Genomic DNA, 24,913 nt, shown 5'->3' with positions numbered 1-24,913 from the left:
AGTCCACCATCTGAAAGGTGGTGGGCTCAGCTTGGTTTCACGTAAAGGCAATTCTTATCTAGCAAGATCTCCTTGATTTATTGTGAGAGCAGAACTGGTCTAGCAGCATGTCACAAATATGATTTCCAGTGCAGTTATTACTCATTTAAAAAAGAAAAAGGAATAATTGTCATTTTCTTAGGAATGGTAGCATTCTACAGCATCTTCAAAAACAGAGGGATGGTTCTGATAGTGCCCCAGGAGTCTTGACCACATAACAGTTTTTGATTTAGCAGAGTGTGGCGTTTGCCCTCCTAGGTGACATCATGCTGGGTCATAAGGAAAGGGTTAAATGAGTGTGAAGTGATTGGCTAGTGGGAACCCAAGGGGAGGAGTTAGAGTTAGTGTTATTAAGGAGTCAGTCAGGTGTTAGAGAAGAGAGACGGAGGGAGGAGAAGTCTGTGGGTTGGGACAGTTTGATGTGAGTGAGTGAGAGAATCTGTTAGGAGGAGTCAGATAGACAGTTGGGATAATCAGTTAGAAGTTATTAGGAAGGTATAGGCCGGTAAGAACCTAAGATTAAGAAACTGACAAGAAAAATTATGTGAAACCATAAACTTGTTAAGGCTTATAAAATAAACTTGTTTATTTGGTTTAATGTGAACAACTGTCTGGACTCCCTGTGTACCCGAGAGAAACGGGTTGGTGGCAGCCGGGAAGTAATCACAGTGGTGGCACAGGGATCAATAGACCGTCAAACGTCCGGGGACCCTGTGTGGTCGCCACACAGAGGCATCCGCTAATGGAAAGGGTGGTGGCGGGAGTTTTAACTGCTTTACCAACTTCCTAAACTAAAGAGTTCCCTAACCCTCTGGAGATGATTTTCAGGGGCTGCAAAAATCTCCCCCTCCTCCTCTTCTGTTCCAAAGAATGGAAGGACTCCTCCTATTTGAGAAACAGTATCACTGGATGCAACTCAGCGTTCTTATAATGCTCTGTGCCATCCACTACCTTGATGTTTCATAGTTCAGAGCTACAGCTATGGAAACAAATCATACATTGTCAGATTGGCCGTTAATGCTCTTGAACTATTGCGAGGAGAAGGAGTTTCAAAGAGACAGAATCTTCCTTGCAACTGGTTGAGGTTTTAAGGCCCTGCGGTCAAATCTTCTTGTCTCTGTGCGCCTTGTGACATGTCCAAAATGAAAAGGATTCATCTATTGTGTATACATAACCAGGCACAACTTTTTATCCTTATTTACTCAAGAGGCAGACTGGAGAAAAACTGCCAACAGTGGAAAGTAAGGCACAGGGGCTTCCAGCAGAAGACGGCAAGATGCAACACTCACCGGGTGATGAGGTGTAAGATGAAAGAGATTTGGAGAAAGAATCGCAGGTGCAAAGAATCTCAGAAAAATGAAGCTGCTTACTGCTGTATACCTAACATCTGGATCATCTGCAATTTTAAAAACAGAACACAATTCCACTCTTTAAAAGCTTTAGATAAAGTCACAAAGAGTGAGTAAAGATGCCTGGATGACACCCGACATCTCTACCATCTGGAGATGCATGCCAGGGGATCCTTGGATCGTGACTGTTTTCCCCCTCCCCCCCCCCATATTTTTTATTAAATTTTCTGGTTTACATTTTAGAATATTAATTAGAATATTAATGACTTCCCACCTTCTCTTTCCACGGTTCATTTGGCATAGCACAAATCCCTGCATGTTTTACATAAACCATTCAGTATACCATTACATCCATCAAAACTTATTTCCACTGTTGAATTTATCTTAATGCTGCCAACGTTTTCAAGTATACACATATAATCAATAAACATTTTCCAGTCTTCTTTAAACGTATTTTGTAACCTGCGTCTGTAACCTGAGGTACCACTGTAGTTACCTACAGGCTTGGAGAGGGGGTGATTGTTACTGGGACAGCAGCTATAAGGCTTACTTTTTTAAAAAGTCCCAAATGAAAAATATTTTGCTTAGCTTCACAGTGTATGAGAAGGGGAGCGCTGTAGAAGGGGCTGTGACTGGGGAGGGCAGGGATAAACTTCCACAACCCATGCTCTGCAGTCTCAAGAACAAGCCCCCTCCCTACACACCTGTAATTAATTTAAGAAAAACCAGAGAAATAGCTGCATGCTACACCTTGAGAGTAATGTGTAGTTTGGCCCTCAGTCAATGGTTAGGGGTGGAACTTAAGTGACCCGAGTTAACTCAGGAACTTATACTGTTCTTAAGGTGAAAATGGAAAATGAAAGAAACCACTGGGTTGGCGGGCTGGAATAACTCGGAGGAAGAGCCAGAGTTCTTCAAGAACTGGAGCCTGACTTCTTCATAACAGAGACACACACCGTGTGTGGCACGTCGTATTCAGGCTATTGTTGTTGTTTAGTCATTTAGTCGTGTCCGACTCTTCGTGACCCCATGGACCAGAGCACGCCAGGCACTCCTGTCTTCCACTGCCTCCCGCAGTTTGGTCAGGCTATTAGCAGCACACAATCTCTGCACATACATTAGGAGTGTGTAGTGTTCTGGCTGGTGCAACTGCGATAATCACCTTAACATTCTTTTTGGAGATTTTTACAATTTTAACTTTACATAGGAACGTACCTTGAAAGCGTATGGCAGCAGACTCCCTCAGTGAAAAAAAGATATCACACATCACTGTAGGGCAACGGACCCCAGACTTTGTAATGACTGTGAAAATCCGGTCTACATATTGCCTAAGATTTTCCTAGGAGGGGAAAATAATAATAATAATAATAATAATAATAATAATAATAATAATAATAATAGATAAAACAACCGTGCAAGCACTTCTAACCTAAGATCACGTATTATGGGATACCCACAAATAAGGTGCTTGCATGAAGGAAGCCCAAATAAAATTGACATGTGAAATGATCCTACATGTGTGGAAAATTTTTTTTGCTTTGTTTCGCTGTGTACATAACCCACTTTTCATGTTCGAAATTGCAACTTTCCAGCGTGAATCAGTGCAGTGAAATACCCACATAGATATCATCTGACATTATCATCAGCATGTTCTTTTGTTTTATATATGGACATGTTAACATATGAGACAGTTCTGGTTGTATTTATATGGCAATATCTGCCAGAAAACTTCTGGAAACTGTTATAGATATATCATACAGCCCACTATTGTATAGAAGAGTAGCACATTTACTCACTGCCGCTTAACCCAGCTGCAAAAAATGGCCTGTACAGCACCTAGCACACAACTGATGCTAAATGCATATCAGACAGTAGTAAGTGAATTAACTGGAAACCTGGGCTTTCATCTACAAAATGAACTGCATACCCGGTTATTATCCAAATTTTCAGCATCTTTCAACTTCACAGGATCAATTTCACAAGATTTATGAACTTGGCAAATCTAGAATAAATTGAAATAATTCAAAATCAATATACTGAATTATCTTCGGGTGAGATTTGACCCCTTAGAATCAGTTATTTATTTAACAAATTGCAATTTAACAGCTTTGGGCTGGTTAGCTTTTTGTTTTGTTTTTACAGCATAGAATTAATTTTTTCTTAGCTCCTCTGAAGATTAATTTCACTATATAAAACAAAACTTTTTTTTTTCCAAATCAGGAATAAGCCCCAGTCAAGCGAGTTTCTGTCTTTTCCTTATGTTTTTCCACGTGGCTTAGTAATTCAACATCACTAACCATGGCTGCCTCATCAAGAAAATTTAACAAACACACTTCAAACCCTGGTTTAAAATACTGGTTAAGATGGGAAGTCCTCAACTGACCATGGTTAGTGACATTACAGATAAACACTGTTATGTGTAATTAGTGTTGACATTACAGCACTAAGAGCACACACCTATACACATCTACACAGAATTAAGCCCCACTGAGTTTAATGGATTTACTCTCAGGTAAATGTGCACAGGTGTACAACCTGTATTTTGGTTAGAGCAGATGAAGGAAGGTGGAGGAATTCAAGTGGGAGGGAGGAGGGGCTGGCTACCAATTTAGAAATCATAGTTTCCAAGGAGCCAGCTAATGCTAACATACAGTGGTGCCCCGCAAGACGAATGCCTCGCAAGAAGAAAAACTCGCTAGACGAAAGGGTTTTCTGTTTTTCGAGGTGCTTCGCAAGACGAATTTCCCTATGGGCTTGCTTCGCAAGACAAAAATGTCTTGCGAGTCTTGTGAGTCCCCCCCCCCCCTTTTCTAAGCCGCTATGCCGCTAATAGCGCTAATTCGCTAATAGGGGTGCTTCGCAAGACGAAAAAAATGCTAGACGAAGAGACTCGCGGAACGGATTAATTTCATATTGCGAGGCACCACTGTAATTATCTGCACTGAACTTCAGTGAAAAATTAATTTCTGGCTAAAAAGGAGATAATACCAAGTAAGCATTTAAGTCAACAGCATTTTCCAATCTCCCCTTTTGTTTATGAAGAACAATGTTTCAAAACTATTTTTAAGGTTGCGTGGGGGGGGGGGGGCGGAGGACACACACAAACGACTTCTTGGTAAGTTGTGGCATCTGCAGATCAGTTAGGAAAGTGCTGAATCAATTAAAGGAAATTTGTGGCCGGTTTATTTGTAACATTAGGAGCACAAGCTATCTGCGCGGCAGAGATAATGAAACGCTGCCGGAGTGTCAAGCAAGAACACGTGCACCCTCTAAAAATAATCACAAATTCAAATGAGTTGTTTTCTTTTTTTAATGCACATTATATACCTATCCAGAATCAAAATGCTTTGCTTTTGTAATGCAAGGCTTGCGTCTGAGGGGTGCTGCAGAACATTAATTTCATATAAATCCGTGGTATTCAAGTGTTATGACTGACTCACTAGATAAGTAACTAGCACATGGGTCTGTCATAACCTCCTATACCTTAGGCATAAGCTCCGTGGAACAATGACAAGAAAGACCATGCGTCTCTTAAAAGACTGTACATGGTTTTTGAACGTGCTCTTACCTCGTCAATAATTGGCTTCAGGGTCACTTGAAGGTAATGCATCCCTGCCAGTTTCATAGTTTCATCAATGCACTTGGAAGTTAATGAGTTTCCTCTGAAAATGGTGTTTGGGTCTCTGAAAGCAGACGGTTTCCAAGCATTTAGCCTTCTTTTGATAAACCACCAATATTGTGAAATAAAAGCAGCAGTTGGAGCAGATGAATGCACATAAACCATCTTCTCTGAATGAGACCAGAGACACGTGTGGGGGGAATTTGCGGTTGGGTTCCAACCCACACCAGTCCCAACCAGCACAATTTATGGTCAGGAATGATGGGATCTGCAGTCGGCAATATCTAGACAGCCACGGGTTTCCCATTCCTAACCTAAGATGTGCATAAGAAAATTGCTATCCACTGCCTTAGGAGTTCATTACAAGTGGAGACTAATGGCAGCCATCAACTTCAGCATGCAACAAAGGAAGTAAAGTAGCAGGTGTTTGCAATCCACTTATTGCTCCTAGGAAGCTCATGCAATGGCTCCCAAATGAGGTGATTTAATATAGTTTTCCTTTATGAGTCTTAAAAACAACAGGGAAACTGGTGTGCACATCTACCGGCTTTAAGCAAGCATGAACACTGGAGGTTTTTAAGCAGAGGTTGGATGGCCATCTGCCATGGATGCTTTAGCGGAGATTTCTGCACTAGATGACTCTTTGGGGTCCTTCCAACTCTATGATTCTGTGTGTTTTTGTCTATCCCAGCAACCGGACAGAAGATAGGTGCACCTGTGCTCTCTTCTATCCCAGTTCTATTCTGGGCAATAGGATTAGAGGGAAAAGGTGGGAAGAAAGTAAAGAGCAGCTATCTGGCGGTTAAGCCTGCACAACAAAACAAGAGCATCCTTTCTGAAAAAGTAAATGAAGGAAGAAGCTCCCTCTCGTAGAGAGAGATGGTTGGGTAACTGGCTGTAAGATAAATAAATGCACAGCTCTGTAGCAGCCCTGATGGAACACAGTAATCGGTCGTACTGCCTTGTGGCTGTCATAAGTTATCTATCACATCTGCACCCCCTTCCTTCTCCAAGGTTATCTCATTTGATTCCTAAGACTAATCATGTAAATCAGTTTACCAAGGCTACCCGGCAGGTTTCATGGAAGAGTGGAGCTATTAATCCAGGTCTCCCCAGTCCTAATCCAAGGCTAGCCACTCCATCTTCCATACCAGGTCTAGGGTGCATGAAGGAATAGGGACATTGGGAAAACATCAGAAGGGACAAGTTATACTGTACTGCTGTGCTTTCTGTCTTGTGTTACCCTCATACTTTGCATTGGGAAGAAATCAACACATAAGATTGTGATATGGGGCAGCTCAGTTCATAAAACAGGGAAACCTGGTTTTAAAATTTCTGCATTTAAGAGAGCTCTGTTATAGAGCAGAGAAACAAAAACATCTTTGATCCCCTAGGATATTCCAGTTGAGTTTTTTTGTAGAGGGGGATTTATACGTAGGGACCAGTGTGACAGAAAGGAAAGGAAGGAGTGTTGAACTGGCAAGCAGAGGGCAGATTGGATAATACCTGAGCAGTGGAAACATAATGTAGGAAAAGCATACATAGGGCTGCCCCTCCCCCAAATCCACCTTCAAAACCCAAGTGACTCTGTGCAGGGGTGCCAACCTGGATAAAATATGGGGAGATAAGTCTCACCTCACATAATTGATCACATAACACAGCACAACACACCATTTGAATGGCAATGCCCATGAACTGGGGGGGGGCTGGACCCCTCAAATATTTTATTGGGGGGGCCAAGGGACCTCAGCCCCCAGGAATTGGCTCCTATGACTCTGGAAGTCCTGCATTTGAATTCAAATGTATTTTAAAAGCTGAAAAGTCTTGGGAGGGGTTTTTTTAAAGTAAGATCAGCAATGTAAAAAAAAATGCATCTTAAGACTAATTGGAAGTAGGTTTCATCCATTTTATAGGTGCTTGCATTTAAATAAACACGCCTTAAGAATTGCACCGCGAAGCAAAAACCTATCTCTGGTCCTTTTAGCCTAAAACGAATAGTGTTTTGATTTTCTTCAAACCATTCAACTAATAGCTGCAGTGTTCAAAATTCTGCTGTCCTCGCCCTGCCGTAATGACTCTCATGTAGATTTCACACACAGACATCCCCCCCCCCAGGCCATGGGTTTCCCCATAGCCGCTGCCTTCGTTCATATTACACATAGTTGCTATCTAACCCTTATAAAGACGTAGTACTGGGGGGGTGAGCTCTCTCCCCCCCCCCCTTAAGTGGAAGCCGCATAGCCACCACTTCCCATTCAGTCTAACATATGTCAAAATAAGCAGACTGCTATACTTACTGAGTTCTTTTTATTTCAGCGTTTGCAATTGCACTGATCAAAGGCACAATTTTGCCATAGTGTAAGAAGAGTCGGACCAGGGGTATGGCTGCCTCCTGTTTTTCCCTGCAGACTTCGCCCAGTATATGGGCAGTAGATGCTGAAACAGGCTAAACACGGAAAGAAATAAAAGCTTCTGAAGACTGTATCCCTCTAGAGAATTAACCCACTTTTTATTGATTCAAGCCAGGCTCCTGATATATTTGCTGGTTGTGTGATTTAATCACAAAAGGGCAGTAAAATGAAAACTCTTAAAAACCTGGGGACACTTTAACCGTGGTGAAATTTGCTCCAAGGAGGGAAGCCTCCATAGGAAGCTAATGCGTATTCCAGAACCCGATATCTGTTAACTATGGTTAACAGAGAGGTAGGGGGCACTGTCCCCTATGGTTGTAGTAATATGTCAAGTATTTGTGAAGGATAAAGATGGAACAGGGGTAAGCAGCAAGCAAAATTTACCTCAACATCTGCAGATTTGAATAAGAGGTCTCTAAGAGGGCTGTAATAATCTGAAGGGAAAACATGGTCTTCTGTGTAAACCACATTTAACCTCAAGGAACCCAGGTCATCAGGTTTCAGTGACTTGTTTCCATTATCTCTGGGTTGCAGAAAATACCTAACAGATGGGAGAAAAACACATAGATCATGGTTTTTTAGAGGGTTAAAAAAAAAGATGTCAAAAAAATGTCATGTCGCGCGTAGGGCAGGGTGATATCTGGCTTTTGACATCGTGATGTATCACCAGCTAACCATCACAATGTAGCAAAATATCACGATGTCTGGAATAAGGAGGGGTGGCTGGGCTAGGGAGGGAGAAAGCAGGCAGCCTGTTTGTTCCAGTGAAGTTAGGTGGGCGACCAGCTTCTTGGGCACCCCCTGCTGAGAGAGGGAGTCGGCGAGCATCGAATGTCCTCGCAGGGCACAAGCATCGCACAGAAGTAAAATGAGCTATGTTGGCCGCAGCTGGGGACTGAAAAATATATTGCCAGCTCTAAAATTCTGAAACAGTTATCACGATCTGAACTTCAGACTGGTTTCAGATGATGTATTGATAAATGACCCAGCTCTAGTCATGCGATAGCTGGGCAACTACTATATTGAAACTGGGTAGCTATGATGGGGTCAATGGCAGTAGTAGTAGTAGTAATACTCATCATAATCAGATCAACAAAGTATTTTTTGAGATAAGCAGTATTTAAGTTTATAGTACTGTAATGATAAAAAGTATGGGGAAGGAAGCAAATAATAAGGCATATTTATGAAGTACCATGCTTCATAAGAGCTGGACTGCCGGAGAAATTTCAAAGGTAGCCTTAGTTCCCCGAGAAATTCATCTCCAAACTTCAAGTTGCTTGCATTCCAAAGGTCAACTCTGTAACATAACCAGAGAGAGGGAGAGAATATGAAATAGGAAATGTTTGTCTGTGTCTTTACTACTTTCATCTCCCCGTCCTCCGCCCAAACCTACCACTGAGACAGAAAATTATATCTTTTAAAGTTCAAAATAGTCTGTGTTGCTGTAGGATCATTCGGTGAAGGAGGAATTGATAGCACAGTGCATTCACAGAATTTGTATGCACAAATGCAGACAGTGAAATGGATCAGATATTGCAGCAAATTGCATTTGCAGTATTTCATATTGCAGTATTTCATCCAGCTGTCCTTTGTCAACAACAAATTGTCACTGTTTTTTGTGTTGAATATATGCTATATGGTAATTTATGGACCTAATAAGTATCTAAAGCCATTTGCGCATAACAAAATATGTATTTTATGGAAGTAATAGTTGAACTGAAATACAATTAAGAAGAAGTATATTAATAGTGAAATGCAATGTTTTAGGGGTTGTTTTTAAAAGCCTGGAACAGATTAATCCGTTTTGCATTACTTTCTATGGGAAAGTGCGCCTTCATTTTGGAACACTTTGGTTTTGGAACAAGCTTCTGGAATGGATTAAGTTTGAGAACCAAGGTACCATTGTATACAGAAATGAGCAAACCAGTGATATTTTAGGGAGCAGGCTAGCAGGTGGGGCCCATTACTTACCGGTACATCATACACAACACAAAACACTGTTGCTGTATGTAAAGGGACCCCTGACCATTAGGTCCAGTCGCGGACAACTCTGAGGTTGCGGCGCTCATCTCGCTTTATTGGCCGAGGGAGCCGGTGTACAGCTTCTGGGTCATGTGGCCAGCATGACTAAGCCGCTTCTGGCGAACCAGAGCAGCGCATGGAAATGCTGTTTACCTTCCCGCTGGAGCAATAGCTATTTATCTACTTGCACTTTAACATGCTTTTGAACTGCTAGGTTGGCAGGAGCAGGGACCGAGCAACGGGAGCTCACCCCGTCGCGGGGATTTGAACTGCCGACTTTCTGATCAGCAAGTCCTAGGCTCTGTGGTTTAACCCACAGCGCCACCCGCGTCCTGTTGCTGTATGTAGGTTTTATTTTATTGGTTTTTTATCTTATATTTTGGAAATGTACCGTACATCCAGGTTTTTTCCCCTTTACATTTTTTTTGGGGGGGGGGCAAGAGAGTGGGGCCCCAAGCTATAGCTTGTTTAGCTTTTATGTAAATCCGGCACTGAACACTAATATGATCCACACATAGACCAATTCCTGACAAAGATATGAGGAGGTCTGGAGTCCTTTACTGAACAAAGTAACAAGACAAACTCAAGTCTCTAATAATAATAAATAGGCTGATTTAGGCTCTTTTGGATGATTGGTAACAGCTGAATCCATTTGTAAATAATGAGCCATTCTGATCAGAAATGCTTATAGCATAAGGAGTCCTGTAGTGCTCTGGTTTGCATACCACAGTAGGCCAAACTATGATTTAACAGGATGTTACTGTGCTGGCTCCCAAACAGAAGCTTGTACCCACTTTGCTCCTAGCTTAGCTCAGGGTAGCTTAGTATATCATCTGAATTTGGGGTGTGGTTAAGGCATCTCCTTCTTAACCATAATCTGTAGCCAACAACAAGCCTTTGTTTAGCATTACTGGCAAACATAGTCACTGATATACTGATGGTCTCTTTCCAGTAATTATATTTCTGTATACTATTGCTTTTCTTCCCTCTACAAACGTTTTTGAAATAGGTATCTGCCTTATATACATTATTTACACAATGGGCTGCACATGATTGGCTAATTCCGGAATTGTACTGTAAACCAATCAGGTTGTGGATTCACTTCTATCTGGAGCATGATTGGGTGGTTCCTGCTAACCATCATACTGCTGCATTGTTCTAGGACCAATCAGACTGCTGCATTCTGAATCCTATTGTTCTAGGACCAATCAGACTGCTGCCTTTTGGAGCCTATTGTTCTAGGACCAATCAGACTGCTGCAGTTTGGATCCTATTCAACTCAGTACATAACACCCCTCCCCTCTAAGTTCCAGTCCTGCCCGGAAGGTCGCATTCATAGTCCTCAAGGTACGCCGGTGGCCTACGTGTGCGTTGCGGCCTGGGGTGTTCCCTGGTCCGGGGTTCAGGTTCTGGCTCGTGTTCCAAGGATGGGGCTGTTTGGTCTGGCGCAACCGGCTCGCTCAGTCGTGGTTCTGGTTCCGGTGTCCTTTCGGCCTCGCGGGTCCTCTCTGTATTTACTGATTCTGCCTCTCCTGCTTGCCCCTGCTGCTCTATGGGCCTCACTGCCCCACTGTTCCCTTGGGACTCCTCTGACCTGTCCTCCTCCTCCTGGTTTTCTCCCGGGAATCGTCGCCGTATCTGGTCGCAGTGGCGGCGCCAGCATTGCCCCCCATCTGTTAGCACCTCGTACGACACGGGGCCCGTGACCCTGGTGACTGTGGCAGGTACCCATGCAGGGCCTGCCCCAAAATTCTTTGCGTACACTGGGTCCTGGGCCTCGAAGGTCCGGGGGTTCCTGCCTTCCCCCACCACTACCTCATCCTGAGCTCTATCGGGGTGAAGGCGGTCCAATCTGATTGCAAGGCGCCGACCCATTAGTAGTTCAGCGGGGCTCCGGCCAGTCGTTGAGCTGGGGGTGCTGTGCTGTGCTAGAAGGAATGTGGCAAGGCGGTACTCCCAATCCCCTTGCGTCATGCGGCGAAGGGTGTCCTTGGTGGTCCGCACCATGCGTTCTGCTTGGCCATTGGTGGCAGGGTGGAATGGCGCCGAACGGATGTGGCGGATGGCGTTCTGCACTGTGAAGGTTTGAAATTCTCCTGATGTAAATGCAGTCCCGTTGTCTGAGACGAGAGTGTCAGGGAGCCCGTGGGTTGCAAACAGCCTGCGTAGTACCCGGATGGCTGCGGACGTAGAAGTGGACGGTACCAGTGCGACTTCCAGCCATTTGGTGTAGGAGTCCACCACTATGAAGAATGTTTTCCCCTGAAAGGGGCCAGCGAAGTCCACATGCAGGCGTGACCATGGTGCTCGGGCGGACTCCCAGGACTGGACTGGGGCCCTTGGGGGATCTGGGCGGGATTCCTGGCAGGCCTGGCAGTGTTTGACCCAGGCCTCTATCTCTCCGTCGATCCCCGGCCACCACACATAACTCCTGGCAAGGGCCTTCATTCTTACTACCCCTGGGTGTGTCTCGTGTAGGGCTGTGAGGACCCTTTTGCGGAGGGGTTGGGGAACAACGACCCTGCTTCCCCATAACAGGCACCCCTTGTGGGCTGACAGTTCATGTTTGCGGGTTGTGTAGCCGGCGAATTCTGGCCCGGGGCTGCGGCTGGGCCATCCCCTCCACACCCAGTCCAGGACCCGGGAGATGACCCTATCTTTCTTGGAATGGTGTGCAACTTCTTGTGCCTGAATGGGGCGGTCAGGAAGCAGTTCCAGGCTCATAACCTCTTGTGCAGGTGCTGGGTCGGGGCCTGTTTCCGGTAGTGGTAGCCTGCTGAGGGCGTCTGCATGGCCCATCGCCTTTCCAGGGCGGTGAATCAGTGCATACTGGTAGCTGGCAAGGAAAATTGACCACCTGAGGACGCGAGGAGACAGCACTTGGGGGGTCTGCTTTTCGGGGGCAAACAAGCCAAGCAACGGCTTGTGGTCAGTCACCACGGTGAAGGGCCGCCCGTACAAGAAATCATGGAATTTTTTTACTCCCTTCACGATTGCCAGACCCTCCTTGTCGATTTGCGAGTAGTTCCGCTCGGTTTCGTTGAGTGTCTGGGAAAAGTATGCTACCGGTACCTCTCTTCCATCCGGGAGTTGGTGTCCCAGGACAGCGCCGATGCCATAGGGCGAGGCGTCGCATGCTAGCACCACCGGCAGCCTCTCGTCGAAGTGTGCCAAGACCGAGTTTGAGACAAGCAAGTCCTTGACTGCCTGGAATGCGGCCTCCTGGCGCTGGCCCCACACCCAAGGGGCCCGCTTGTCCAGGAGTCTGTGTAGGGGCTCCGCTACCGCCGCCTTGTGGGGAAGGAAGGAATGGTAAAAGTTCAATAATCCCAAGAAGGCCTGAAGTTCAGTCTTGTTCTTGGGCGCTGGGGCATCACAAATGGCCCGTACCTTGTCCCCAGTCGGGTGAACCCCTTCTGCATCCACCATAAATCCCAGAAAGTCCACTTGAGGCACTCCTAGTAGACATTTTTCCCGCTTCACCTTGAGACCCGCCATCTGGAAACGGTGCAGAACAGTGCGGAGGCGGTCCTCAAACTCCTCTGGTGTGGGCCCGGCAATCAACACATCATCAAAGAAGGGGGTGACACCAGGAATCCCTTTAAGGAGAGAGTCCATTAGATTCTGGAATATGCCTGGTGCCACGCTGACCCCGAATTGCAGCCGCTTTACCCTGAACGCTCCTCTGTGCGTCACAATCGTCTGTGCCTCTGCTGTGGCCTCATCTACTGGCAGCTGTTGATATGCTTGGGCCAAGTCCAGCTTGCCAAAAATTTTCGACCCAGCCAGGGTGGCAAGGACATGGCTGACCACTGGCACTGGGTATGCATGGGCCATGAGGGCCTTGTTTATGGTACATTTGTAGTCTGCGCAGATGCGGACCGAACCATTAGGCTTGACGGGTGTGACGATTGGGGTTTCCCAGGGGGCATTAGGCACCGGCTCCAGCACTCCTTGCTCCACGAGTCGGTCCAATTCCTCGTCTATACGGGGTTTCAGGGCGAATGGGACCCGGCGGGCCTTGAGCCTGACTGGTTGTACTGCGGGGTCAAGCTGTAGAGCAATGGGGGGGCCCGTATACTGTCCCAATTTCCCATCGAAAACCCCCGGAAACTCCTTGCATATGGCGTCCACGTCCACTTGTAAGCTCATGTGGTTCACCCCGGTGATGGCTAGTCCCAGTGGTCCAAACCATGCCAACCCCAGTAAGCTAATGTAGGGGCCCTTGACCACAAGCAAGTCCAGTTGCCGCGTCCGCCCTCGGTATTGCACCCTGAAGGTCCCCACCCCCATTGTGGGGACCTTACGTTTCTGGAAGTCCCGGAGGGTGAATGGGGCCGGCCTGAGTTTGGGACCCCCAGTAGGACACAGTTTCCTTAAGGTCCTTGCCGAGATTATGGATAGAGTTGAACCCGTGTCAAGCTCCATGCGGCATGGGGCCCCCTCTATCTGTACCTCTACATAATTTTTTTCTACGTTGGGGTGGGGCAACTGGTATACCTGGAAGTCTGTGAGCTCCGTCGAGTTGCCTTGGTGCGTTGGGCCCCGGGACCTGGGGCTCTTGGATTGGTCATCTGATGCCTGGCTTCGGGTGGGCCGAGCCCGACACACCCGGGCGATGTGTCCCAATTTTCTGCACTGCCTGCACTCTGCGTTGCGGAAACGGCAGGTCCTCCTCTCGTGACTTTCTCCACAGCTTGCGCAGTTCCCTCCTTCTCGTCGAGGCAGCTGTGGTATGTGGGCTGCTTGAGTGCGCTGCTGTACTCGGTGCACCTCCTCCCTGTCGGATCCCGAGTCGTTGGTGAGGTCTTCGTGGTGGACCCTCGGTTGGGACGGCTGGCTCAGCCGTGCCTCTTGCGTCGACCTCTCAGCAGCTTCCGTTGCCAGGGCCTCCTCCAGAGCGACCTGGAACGTTAGGTTCTTCTTAGCGTAGAGGCGTCGTTGCAGCTTCTCATCCTTCAGGCCACCGACGAGGCGGTCACGAAGCATGTTCTCCAGCTCTGAGAAGTTGCAGAACCGGGCAGCTTGGCGGAGAGAGGTCACAAACCCAGTTATGGTTTCCCCAGGGGCTTGCCGCTTTGCGTAGAAGGCATTTCGACGAGCCACCACTGAGGGCTGTGGCGAAAAGTGCCCCTTCAGCTGTTCCATTATTGTTTTGTATGGAACAGTAGCGACGTCTTCAGGCGCAAGGAGAGCCCGGGCGATTTCAAATGTCTCCTCTCCGCAGACGCTGAAGAATATTGCCCTCTTCTTGGCGTCTTCTTCATCGGTGACCCCTTTGGCTTCTAGGAGGAAGGTGAAACGGGAGGCGTACGCTTCCCAGTCTCCAGATGCTGGGTTGAATGGCGAGAAGCTGCTGTCAGTTGCCATTCTGAGTTCCTTGTGTCCCGGAGCTGAAGCCTGGATACACGGTGCGAGGCAGCGGTGCGGCAGGTGGCGGTGCTGCGGTGCTGTGTGTGGCAGTCAGCTCAGCGGGATCCCACCTTCGTCGCCAGTGAAATATACTCAGAGTCGCAAAGTGATTTCATGCTCTTTATTCAGCTCATAGTGGTGAGGAGGAATGAATGAATGTCCCCTCAAAGTATCTGCTTTATATACATTATTTACACAATGGGCTGCACATGATTGGCTAATTCCAGGATTCTACTGTAGGCCAATCAGGTTGTGGATTCACTTCTATCTGGAGCATGATTGGGTGGTTCCTGCTAACCATCATACTGCTGCATTGTTCTAGGACCAATCAGACTGCTGCATTCTGAATCCTATTGTTCTAGGACCAATCAGACTGCTGCCTTTTGGAGCCTATTGTTCTAGGACCAATCAGACTGCTGCAGTTTGGATCCTATTCAACTCAGTACATAACAGTTTTCTTTTTTCAATTAAAAACACAGATTTTAAAAGCAGGCTTAAGAACAAAACGGCAGCAAGCATATGAGAAGTGACAAGCATTCTTAAAGTACGCAACTGATTTGTTTTACGATGTGTAAATAAATCTGCGTAACAGGAGTCGGCTGCAATTAAAGGCTTAGTTTACTAACAGGGGAAAGAAAAAGAAAATCTTAAAAGGAAGTAATGTATTCAAAGAGTCACTAGAGCGCTCAGCTGAAAATAGCACAGGGTAGGCCTGTTCAGCAGAAAGAAACAGAAGGTTAAAAAATAAGTACACCACTGAAGCAGCTCAGCAGAACCTATTTGGCGTTTCACCCAGTAACCATTTTAGCACGAGGCAGCCAATGTATGATAAGAATGGTGGAAATCAAAGTTAGAGTTTCCTCTCTTGCTAGGTGGGTTGAGAAATAAGGAAGTGAGGCCAGAATCTTAGTGCAGCCAGAATCTTAGTAGCAAGAAATTGGAAAAATACAGCAATACCTAGCATGGCGGATTGGCAAATCCTAATGGTAGAATATGTGCAGCTAGCAAAGACAACAGGAAGGATAAGAGGCCAAACAAAACAAACAGTCTATAAGGACTGGAGAATTTTTAAAGAATGCTTTAAAAATTATGGTATAAAAGGAAACTTCTTAGCAGAATTACGCTGAACCTTGCATTGTATAAATACAAGTTTGTAGGGAAGTTAACAGAAACTATATAAGAAATATGTAACTGTGCGGTATAAGATAATCAACAGATAAAGTACAGCGAGACTAATTGGAAGTCATTTTTAATTTCTTGTTTTACAAGTTTTACAATCCTTCACATCATTGGGGGTACAAAGGATGTTAGTTATAAGAATTGTGTTGTTTCATATATTGCTACTGTCTGTCAATTTATAGTTTGTTTGTTTGTTTTTATTTGTATGTTTGTCTGTTGGTTTGTTTGCTTTCCTGGCATAAATGTATGTATTTTAAAACAATAAAGATATACACATTCAAAGAAAAAAAGAAAAGAAAAAAGGAAGCAACAGCAACCCTTTGCAATAGGTTTGCATTTTAAAGCATGTTTGTACTGCATCCCTCTTTCAAAGCGACCAGATTAGTTTGGGGGGCACTCCTGTTTTATCCTCACAATCTCTGGTGTGGTTGGTTAGGATGAGAGGGAGAGACACAGGCCCAAGTCCTCGCTGTGAGTTTCACTGGTGTGCCCCTCTATATCCACTACACTACACTGCCAGTTTAGCTTTTATCTTCCCTTCCGAACATTATATTCTTAATGGCTTAACCTCCAGCCATTCACTTGTCGTTTTGCTTGCTTTGCGCTGATCTCTGCTGGGAACCAAAAAGCTTTTTTTTAAAAAAAGGAATAGTAAGTTCAAAGCGAATCAACACTCAGAGGAATCCAATCCACTGAATGAACATTTATAAAACAGAACTTCCCATTATTTAAAGATAAAACAAACAAAAAAAATCGGGAGTTTGCCCTACCCCCAAACAACTGCCAATCGGTTTTGTTATCTATTATTACTGAAGCACCATCTCATCATTTAATAAACTTCTATACAATACAATCTTTGTGCTCCCAACAAGACTCGGAACTGCTTTATATTGTTCTTAGACACAATGAAAGAGTCTTTTCAGATTCTGTCATATAAAGATAATTGAAACAACCTTTATGGGGGGGAGGGGAAGCGGAACACACCCATCAAGCTCCAAAACAAAGAAACAACCTTTGTCGTGACGATGAAACTACTACCTGACTGGTTTTAACCAGTCTGTTCAGGTTCCAGTAATTTTTTTTTGTGCTGGATCACCACAGCAATAGACTAGTTACCTAACGTTTGGTACACAAATACTCTAGCAATTGTCACCGGAAGCTGCAGTGACTACACTGTAGTTTGTCGACTGTAGTTGCTGCCATTTTCATTCACCCACAATGCCTCTGGGCCACAAATCCAACCTAGCATTCCTCTGCCCAGAGCCATTATGATGAACTAAAGACAGTGACAACTTCAGCGCCTCTTCCAGGTTTCTTCTCCTCTTGGTGTTGGGCCATAAAAGTAATGTTTGTTTGTTTGTTTGTTTGAAGGGGTGGCAGCATCAGCCATGGCGGGTCTCCCTGTGGCCCTAGCACTTGGCTGACCATGATGTATGCTGACGCTGGGCTCAAACCCATACCATAATGCACAATGCCCAGGAAACAAAAGTAATAGTTATCTCAGAGAAGAAATACGAAAGAGAAATGACCTGTTTAAGGTCACGAAGAAGTGGAGACCGCTCACACTTTCTGCACAACCCTTATGGGGATGGGAGTGCCTTTTTTGTGCATGCAATGAATTTACCTGATTTCCATCTTGTCAACTTCATCGGCATCTTCAATATCAAAATGAGATTTCTTGTTATAGCTGCAGGGTCTCGTAACCTAGTGCAGGTAAGAAATGTTAAGATAGTAGGATCTCATTAGTTAACAATAATCTCATTAAACAGTCACTATATATAGGGAAGCACAATCAGATTACGCACTGCACTAGTTTCACAGGTGTAAAGCCTCTATTGTTTCACCATATCCAAAAGCTTTTAGAATAGGTAATACATTACTGAACATACATACTTAAGTATATCCCACTTTCCAGTTTAAACCACATAATGTCAACCATACTAAGTGTTCCCTTGAAATCTGGCAGCAAGATCTACAGCAGTCTCAGATCTACAACAATTTTATCATGATGATTGCTAAACCTCAAAATACAGTGTCCGTATTTTCATACCATAGACTTACTTCTTTAAACAAAACGAAAAAGGAGAAGAGCTGACAATCTGATTTGGAAAATGGTTTCTCTGCAGCTATTCACTTATTTTCAATGCAGTCCTATACATAACTACTCAAAAGAAAGCCACTTTGGAGGTTCAATGGGCTTCTTCCCAGCTAAGTAGAGGTTTGGTAAGGATGTTGATGATGCATAACTTGCTTTTGAGAAACCTGTGCTGGGTTTTAGTTATCACAGCATCCGTTTCTAAGTGCTCACAGACTGACTGCTAAATTATCTGCTCTACAACCTTTTCTAGTACCAATGCCCGGGTGTCACCCTTGAGAAACACAGGGCTTGTGGCAGAAACAAAGCCCTACCAGCACAAGAGCTTAGCTACTACCACCCTAGGGGATGCGGGTGGCGCTGTCATCTAAACCACTGAGCCCCTTGGGCTTACTGATCGGAATGCTGGCGGTTCAAGTCCCCGACGGGGTGAGCTCCCATTATTCTGTCCCAGCTTCTGCCAACCTAGCAGTTCGAAAGCACGCAAGTAGATAAACAGGTACTGCGTTGGGAAGGTAAACAGCATTTCTGTGCACTCTGGTTTCCAACACTGTCTTCTGTTGTGCCAGAAGCGGTTTAGTCATGCTGGCCACATGACCCAGAAAGCTGTTTGTGGACAAACAGCGGCTCCCTCGGCCTGAAAGCGAGATGAGCATAGCAACCCCATAGTCGCCTTTGAATGGACTTAGCCACCCAGGGGTCCTTTACCTTTAGTACCACCCTAATTTAAATTTCAATCTCCCACCCATGTGTCTCCAGGATGGCATATAATAGGTGTTCAAAAGGGAAAGGAATTGTTCCCATTAAACACATTAAAACTAAAGGTTAGCCTGGAAATCTTAATTGTGAGCCACTCTGAATGCAGTATCTTGTGGGAAACTGGCAAATCTATCCTAAATTCTAAAAACCTTTAAAATTGTTGGATGTTTATTAGGGAGGGAAGATATTCAATATAGCTACCAAAAATCACCTGCTGTGATGACATCAGGAGAAACAGGGAGGGGAACAAGCTCACTATTGCACACATTAAACAAAATAAATACAGGTTGCCTTTGTTAAAAATGGAATGGAAACAAAAGGAGCAGGTTGTTTTTTACACCTAGAGTGTCATAGTTTCTTTTTCTTACCTTATTGTTGAGGTAAAACATCTGGTGAAGGGGGGGGCAAAGGACAGCAGAAATAGTATCAGGGTAAATTGCTTGCCAGTTTACCCATAGGTCTTAGAGCCAGTCATTACAGGGGTTTCAAAGACAGCAAACGGCATTTATCTGTTTTTCTTTTCCTTTTGTTGAATTCATCGTATTTGGGACATAAGTTAGCCAAACCAATGTTGTCTGCAAATCTACCATGTTGATACCTTGACTCTCTTGGATCGAGGTAAATATCCTAAAAGCTGTTTTTCTGATTTAACATAGATGTTATCTTCTGAATATACTAACAGCACACACGTCACAATGCACTTATAATAGTACACAGGCAGCTGCGTGTGCAAAGCATAGGAGGAAACTGTTTTAACATTTGGGTTATCTATAGATCTTTCTCATAACATGATTGCAGCAACAAAAGCTTTGAGGTTTTCAGTTCTAACCAGAGGATGACACAGAAACTACCACTACAGTACCCCACCCAGCAATAACCACAGCTTAAACTGTACTTGTGAGCGAGATGTGAATATATTCAAAGGCTCCTCCCTGTTGTAAAACAGAAAAATGTTTCTATGGGTCAGAATTGGTTCTTTCCCACACACAAAAGTAACTTGGCGATACATTTTTCTTTTTTAAACGTATTACCAGAATGATTTAACTGATTTAATTAAAAAAAAATCGAAGAAGGTGAAATTACTGTTCCAAATACAAAGCCACACAAACAGACATTTAAAAGGGTATTTCCCGCAAATCGTGAAAATAATGGGAAGTAGAAGCACTGAAAACAAGCAGTTCTAAATTATGTGTTTAACTTAAATGCACCTTGGAGCAACAGAGTACAGTAATTCAATATACCAAACTATGTCAGCATCATTATTGCACTGTTTTGTAAAACCTCTCCACAGCTACTTGCAAAATTAATTTCATTTTGGACACATCCACACTATTACTGAGGGCAGACTCAGGGGAAATTTGATTTAATTAGAGCTTTAAAAATTGGTCATAGCCTTCCGAATCCAAATCTTTAAGGCTGCAGACACAGCCATCCTTATGGCCTCAAGATAATTTGCTAGGATACACTCTGATACGGCCTTTCTTAGCTGCTGCCTCCTTGCGCCAAATACCAACTTGTCTATTCCCTCCACCATTTCTAGTTCTGAACACAGATGCCAAGACAAAAGCAGCTAGGCCCTGTTATCAACTCATGAGGCAGAAATGGATGGTAGGGGTAGCAACATGGAACCTTTGAGATCGGCAAAAAAACCACCAACAACAAACTGGACATGTTCCCAGTTGGGAAGAGGAATGTGTGTGTTTGAAAAGCTAATAGTTGATGGGAAGATATGAGGCACTGATTGTCAGACTGTGCCTCTCAAAAATTGCCGGTTGATCAGCTAAAAAATGCCACAACTGGCCCATAGTTCTGAGGAGGACAAAACACCCTTACTTCACGCTTTAGAGCAGTGTTTCCCAAGCTTTTTTTTGGGGGGGGGACTACAACTCCCATCATCCCTAGCTACCAGGACCAGTGGTCAGGGATGGTGGGAACTGTAGTCCAAAAGCAGCTGGAGACCCAAGTTTGGGCAACACTGCTTTAGAGTCTTAAAAGGTAGCTCTGAGGCACAATAGATGATATAGGTGAAGGATGGAGAATCTGTAGACCTCCAGATGTTGCTGGACTCCCAACACCCAACACCCCCAGCCATGATGATGGGAGCTGTAGGCCAGCAACATTTGGAAGGCAACAGATGCTTGGCCAAACGACTGGTTGTGGATGATGGGAGTTGTAGTCCAAAATATCTGAGGCCAAGAAGTTGGGGGAGGCTGGAACAGACAACAACACTGAGCTAGATTAATGATCTGACTCAGGGCAAGGCAGCTTCATGTCTGGTTAGCAGTTGCATGCTAGGCAATGCGATGAGTTATTTAGACCTAATGCTAAAGCTTGCTTTACAACAAGCTCTTTTAGAACACAATGCAAGGAGGAAACAGTATTGTGAACTTCATTCGAGGTTTGGGTTGAGGTTCTGTTCCAAGTTTGCATGTATTCCTACTGTAATCGCTACCAAGACAACAACGAACAAGTGGGTGGGAGTGGCAAAATTTTGAATGATGCTAGGCTTTGCCCTGCCTTCATTCATCTTTTTTTTTTAAAAGGTCCTATTACACAAAGTTCTAGGCATTTCCAGAGGAATGGGAGTGCTTTCTATTGAAGCGAAGAGAGAGCTTTTGTGTTACAGCATGTTGGCAAGCAACCAATACCTTCAGATTTTGAATGGCTTGTTGCTATTGCCTTTAAAGCTTTTTTACATTTCCTGTGAGACAGTCCTCCCACCATTGACCAAGAAACACAGGGTGGAGAGGCTATAAAACCACAGTCTAGAAAGCACTCACTTATCAGCACTAATTCAAAGCTTGGATGAGTGGTTCAGAAGGGCCAAGTTGCGGAGGGGGGATGGTATTGCTATGCAGAAGAACTCCATTCACCTGGAAAAGTGATGCACTTCTGCCTCAACAGACAGCTACCTCGGGCTCTGTTTGGAACACCCTCTAAAAGGTTGCAACTGGCCCAGCATGCAACAGTGGCGACAGCTCAATGCACACAGCATTGCAATTTATCACTCTTTCTTCTTAAATACCAACCTCAAAATAAAACACTTCATCGAACTGTGGGTTGTTTGTCTTCTTTTTAACTTTAGTCTTCTTGACATCTGATCTGCAGGAAAAAGTAAACGGCAGAAAAAACGATTACCCAAAACACAGCCAGTTGTTTTGTACCTGTGAAGTCTGCTGCTTCACTTTAAAAGTACTTAGCTCTGAGCCTGTTTGGATGTTGCATCTACCTTGACCTCTTGAATGGCAAGATTAGGAGCAGGGCCCCTGGGCTTAGTCTCCTCCCTTAAAAGGTAAAGGGACCCCTGACCATTAGGTCCTGTCGTGACCGACTCTGGGGTTGCGGCGCTCATCTCGCTTTATTGGCCGAGGGAGCCAGCGTACAGCTTCTGGGTCATGTGGCCAGCATGACTAAGCCGCTTCTGGCAAACCAGACCAGCGCACGGAAACGCCGTTTACCTTCCCGCCGGAGTGGTACCTATTTATCTACTTGCACTTTGACGTGCTTTTGAACTGCTAGGTTGGCAGGAGCAGGGACCGAGCAATGGGAGCTCACCCCGTCGCGGGGATTTGAACCGCTGACCTTCTGATCGGCAAGTCCTAGGCTCTGTGGTTTAACCCATAGCGCCACCCGTGTCCCACACACGGTCTCCTCCCTTACTGCCTGCTAAATGAGATGATGGGTATCTCACTGGTTTTTTTTGAACCAAAAGCAGCATTTTCATTTGATTAAACAATTTCTACATTTGGTTTTCCACTCAACAGCTTGCAAAGTGGCCCACAACATTTAAAACAGCAGTCCAAACAGTAACTCATAGCAATTGCTATAAAAAAAATCTGTAACATTCCTTTTAAAAAAACAGCAAAATATTTTAGAAGCAAGCAAAAGCAAACAGAGTAGGGAAACATTGCAGATTATCCATTAAAAGTCCTGATGAACTGGCATCTAAAGAGATCATAATGCCGATGCACAATAATAATAATAATAATAATTAACTTTCTATCCCACCCATTCTCCCAAAGGAGTTCAGGACAGCAGTCACCTGAGTAGTAAAAAAAAAAAATACAATAAAAAATAAAACATGTCCTAAACATTTAAATGGGGAACCACCACCTTCAATATTCAGAGTAAGAAAGCGCCTGTATTTAAATAATTGCAGCACCTCCTGGTTTCTTTCCTACCTTAGTGAGGAAGCCAAGGGAAGAAAGTATGTGATTAGCTAAGATTAGCTCCCAGTCTCCCTGCACACAGAAAGAAATGGCAGATAGGAAAGGAGGGAGCTCTAAACAGGTCCTTGGTAGGACCAATGATGTACTACTCTCTCTTCCCATGATGGAGGAAGAACTCAAATGTAAGAAGAAAAGCAAAAGTGATACCTTGAGGTGCCTTAAAACAGTTCACCAAAAGGGTGAAGTTGTTAGTCCCATATATAAAGAATTAGCCTATGAAAATATTAAGTTACCAAAAATAAAAAGTAACAACCAACAAAGGTCAGTAGCAATTTGATGCCAACACACAGTACTTTAATAAGATCCTGGCTTCATTTTTAATTGCGATGCTTTTATACACCACCCCACTTCTGACACCAGTGTTACAAAAACTGGATGCCAGCCCCAATCTCTGCCAAGATTCCAGGGGGTTTCAAATACTCAACCAGGGTCTATGGTTCCTGTGAGAATCAAGATGCAGCAGAGACCTTCGTGCCTTTAGAAATACGGTTTAATTACACATATTTACACCTTTAGTCTACATGGAAGGAGTAATGCTCTTGTGACATGGTCATCGCAGGAGGGGCTTGTTCCCCACAGCAGTGCAGCACTGGAGTCCATTGCATCTCTCCCAGCCTCCCTTCAGGCAACCTGCCCAAAATGGTTCCTTCTCCACTTCCTGGTACTCTCCCTCCTAATTCTCCTGCTCCTAAAAACTAAGCCCCCTTTATTCATTTGCATTCTAATAATCAGTTCTTTTGGTACTTTGATGTATGAATGGTTAATCCCCCCCGGGCGTCACCTAACAAAGGAGTTCTCCTGACTTCATTGATTGAATAGGATTAAAGGCTGGTACACACTTAGGATGTGTACCAGTAATTTTGGACAAGAGAGAAATCATTCTAAACCAGAATAAACGACTAAGTACTAACCTGCATGGTCCTGTTAAGGTAACAGTTGCATAAGGATCACACTGCCCATTCACAATTGGCAAGCCTTGGCATTCAAGAACTCTGAATAAAAGAAAGAAAATCATTACAGAGTAACAACACAAGATACCTGGAGATACAACAGAAGATGACTTTTTAAAGTCTTCCTTTTACTTCAAGAATACAGAACGACAAATCCAGCCAGCAAGGTTTTCCTCTCATAGAGTCTGTGGGTTGTGAGATTTCTTTCTAAGTTAAATGCCACAAGCTGATATCAAGGATTTATGACAAATTACTGCTGATAGGGAGGGACAAAAGATGCCTCAGTGGAGTTTTGTAAACAGCATTTAAAAACAAACAGAGTTTACTCTTAAGACAGGGACGGGTAACCTGTGGCCTTTCAGTTTTTGGGATACAGCTGCCATCATATTTTTATTATTAACTTATCATTTGCAAATGTGATGGATTTAAGAATAAGCCTAGTCTACTGCTGCCGAGAGAGGCAAAAAGATGAAGAAGAAGAGAGAGAAAATTAAACATCACATGCATTGTATTTTATTTTCACCTGTGCCAGACTACACTTCACCTTTTGCTGTGATATAATTTTCAGTTTACTTAGTAGAGATTTGTAATGTAAATTTACCCAACATTCACCCATAAACTTTTGTTTGCAGCCAAAATAATATGTCCACAGCAAAGCTATTCTGAAGTGCAGAGAAACAGCCCACACGCAGATGTTGTGGTAGTGATGAGAAGGAAGAGATGTGGAAAGACATCTGTGTGATCCACAACACGTGGGAGGCCTTTTTCTTTCTAAAAGAATAGTGGCCTTCCCACTGCAGGTTGATAAAAAGACTTGCTGAAAAATTGAAGTGAATGGCATGGTGCCGC

At 44.4% G+C, this 24,913-nt stretch overlaps 1 protein-coding gene across 1 annotated transcript in view; it reads right to left on the bottom strand.

The window, feature by feature from the left end:
- RASA3 (RAS p21 protein activator 3) overlaps positions 1-24,913 on the bottom strand; it is a 126,807-nt gene that overhangs the window by 14,955 nt on the left and 86,939 nt on the right. Inside the window, exons 6-15 of the mRNA XM_081858081.1 lie at positions 24,026-24,106; positions 21,915-21,987; positions 17,656-17,735; positions 8,611-8,715; positions 7,803-7,959; positions 7,305-7,453; positions 4,957-5,071; positions 3,316-3,390; positions 2,604-2,727; positions 1,329-1,435 (exon numbers count right to left, since the gene is read on the bottom strand). Coding sequence (XP_081714207.1) covers positions 1,329-1,435; positions 2,604-2,727; positions 3,316-3,390; positions 4,957-5,071; positions 7,305-7,453; positions 7,803-7,959; positions 8,611-8,715; positions 17,656-17,735; positions 21,915-21,987; positions 24,026-24,106 — 1,066 coding nt within the window. The remainder of the gene's footprint in view (positions 1-1,328; positions 1,436-2,603; positions 2,728-3,315; positions 3,391-4,956; positions 5,072-7,304; positions 7,454-7,802; positions 7,960-8,610; positions 8,716-17,655; positions 17,736-21,914; positions 21,988-24,025; positions 24,107-24,913) is intronic.

This window comes from Podarcis erhardii (genome assembly GCF_964252035.2).
Source record: "Podarcis erhardii genome assembly, chromosome: 4".
NCBI lineage: Eukaryota > Metazoa > Chordata > Lepidosauria > Squamata > Lacertidae > Podarcis > Podarcis erhardii.
This window is presented reverse-complemented; position numbering and strand designations above follow the sequence as displayed.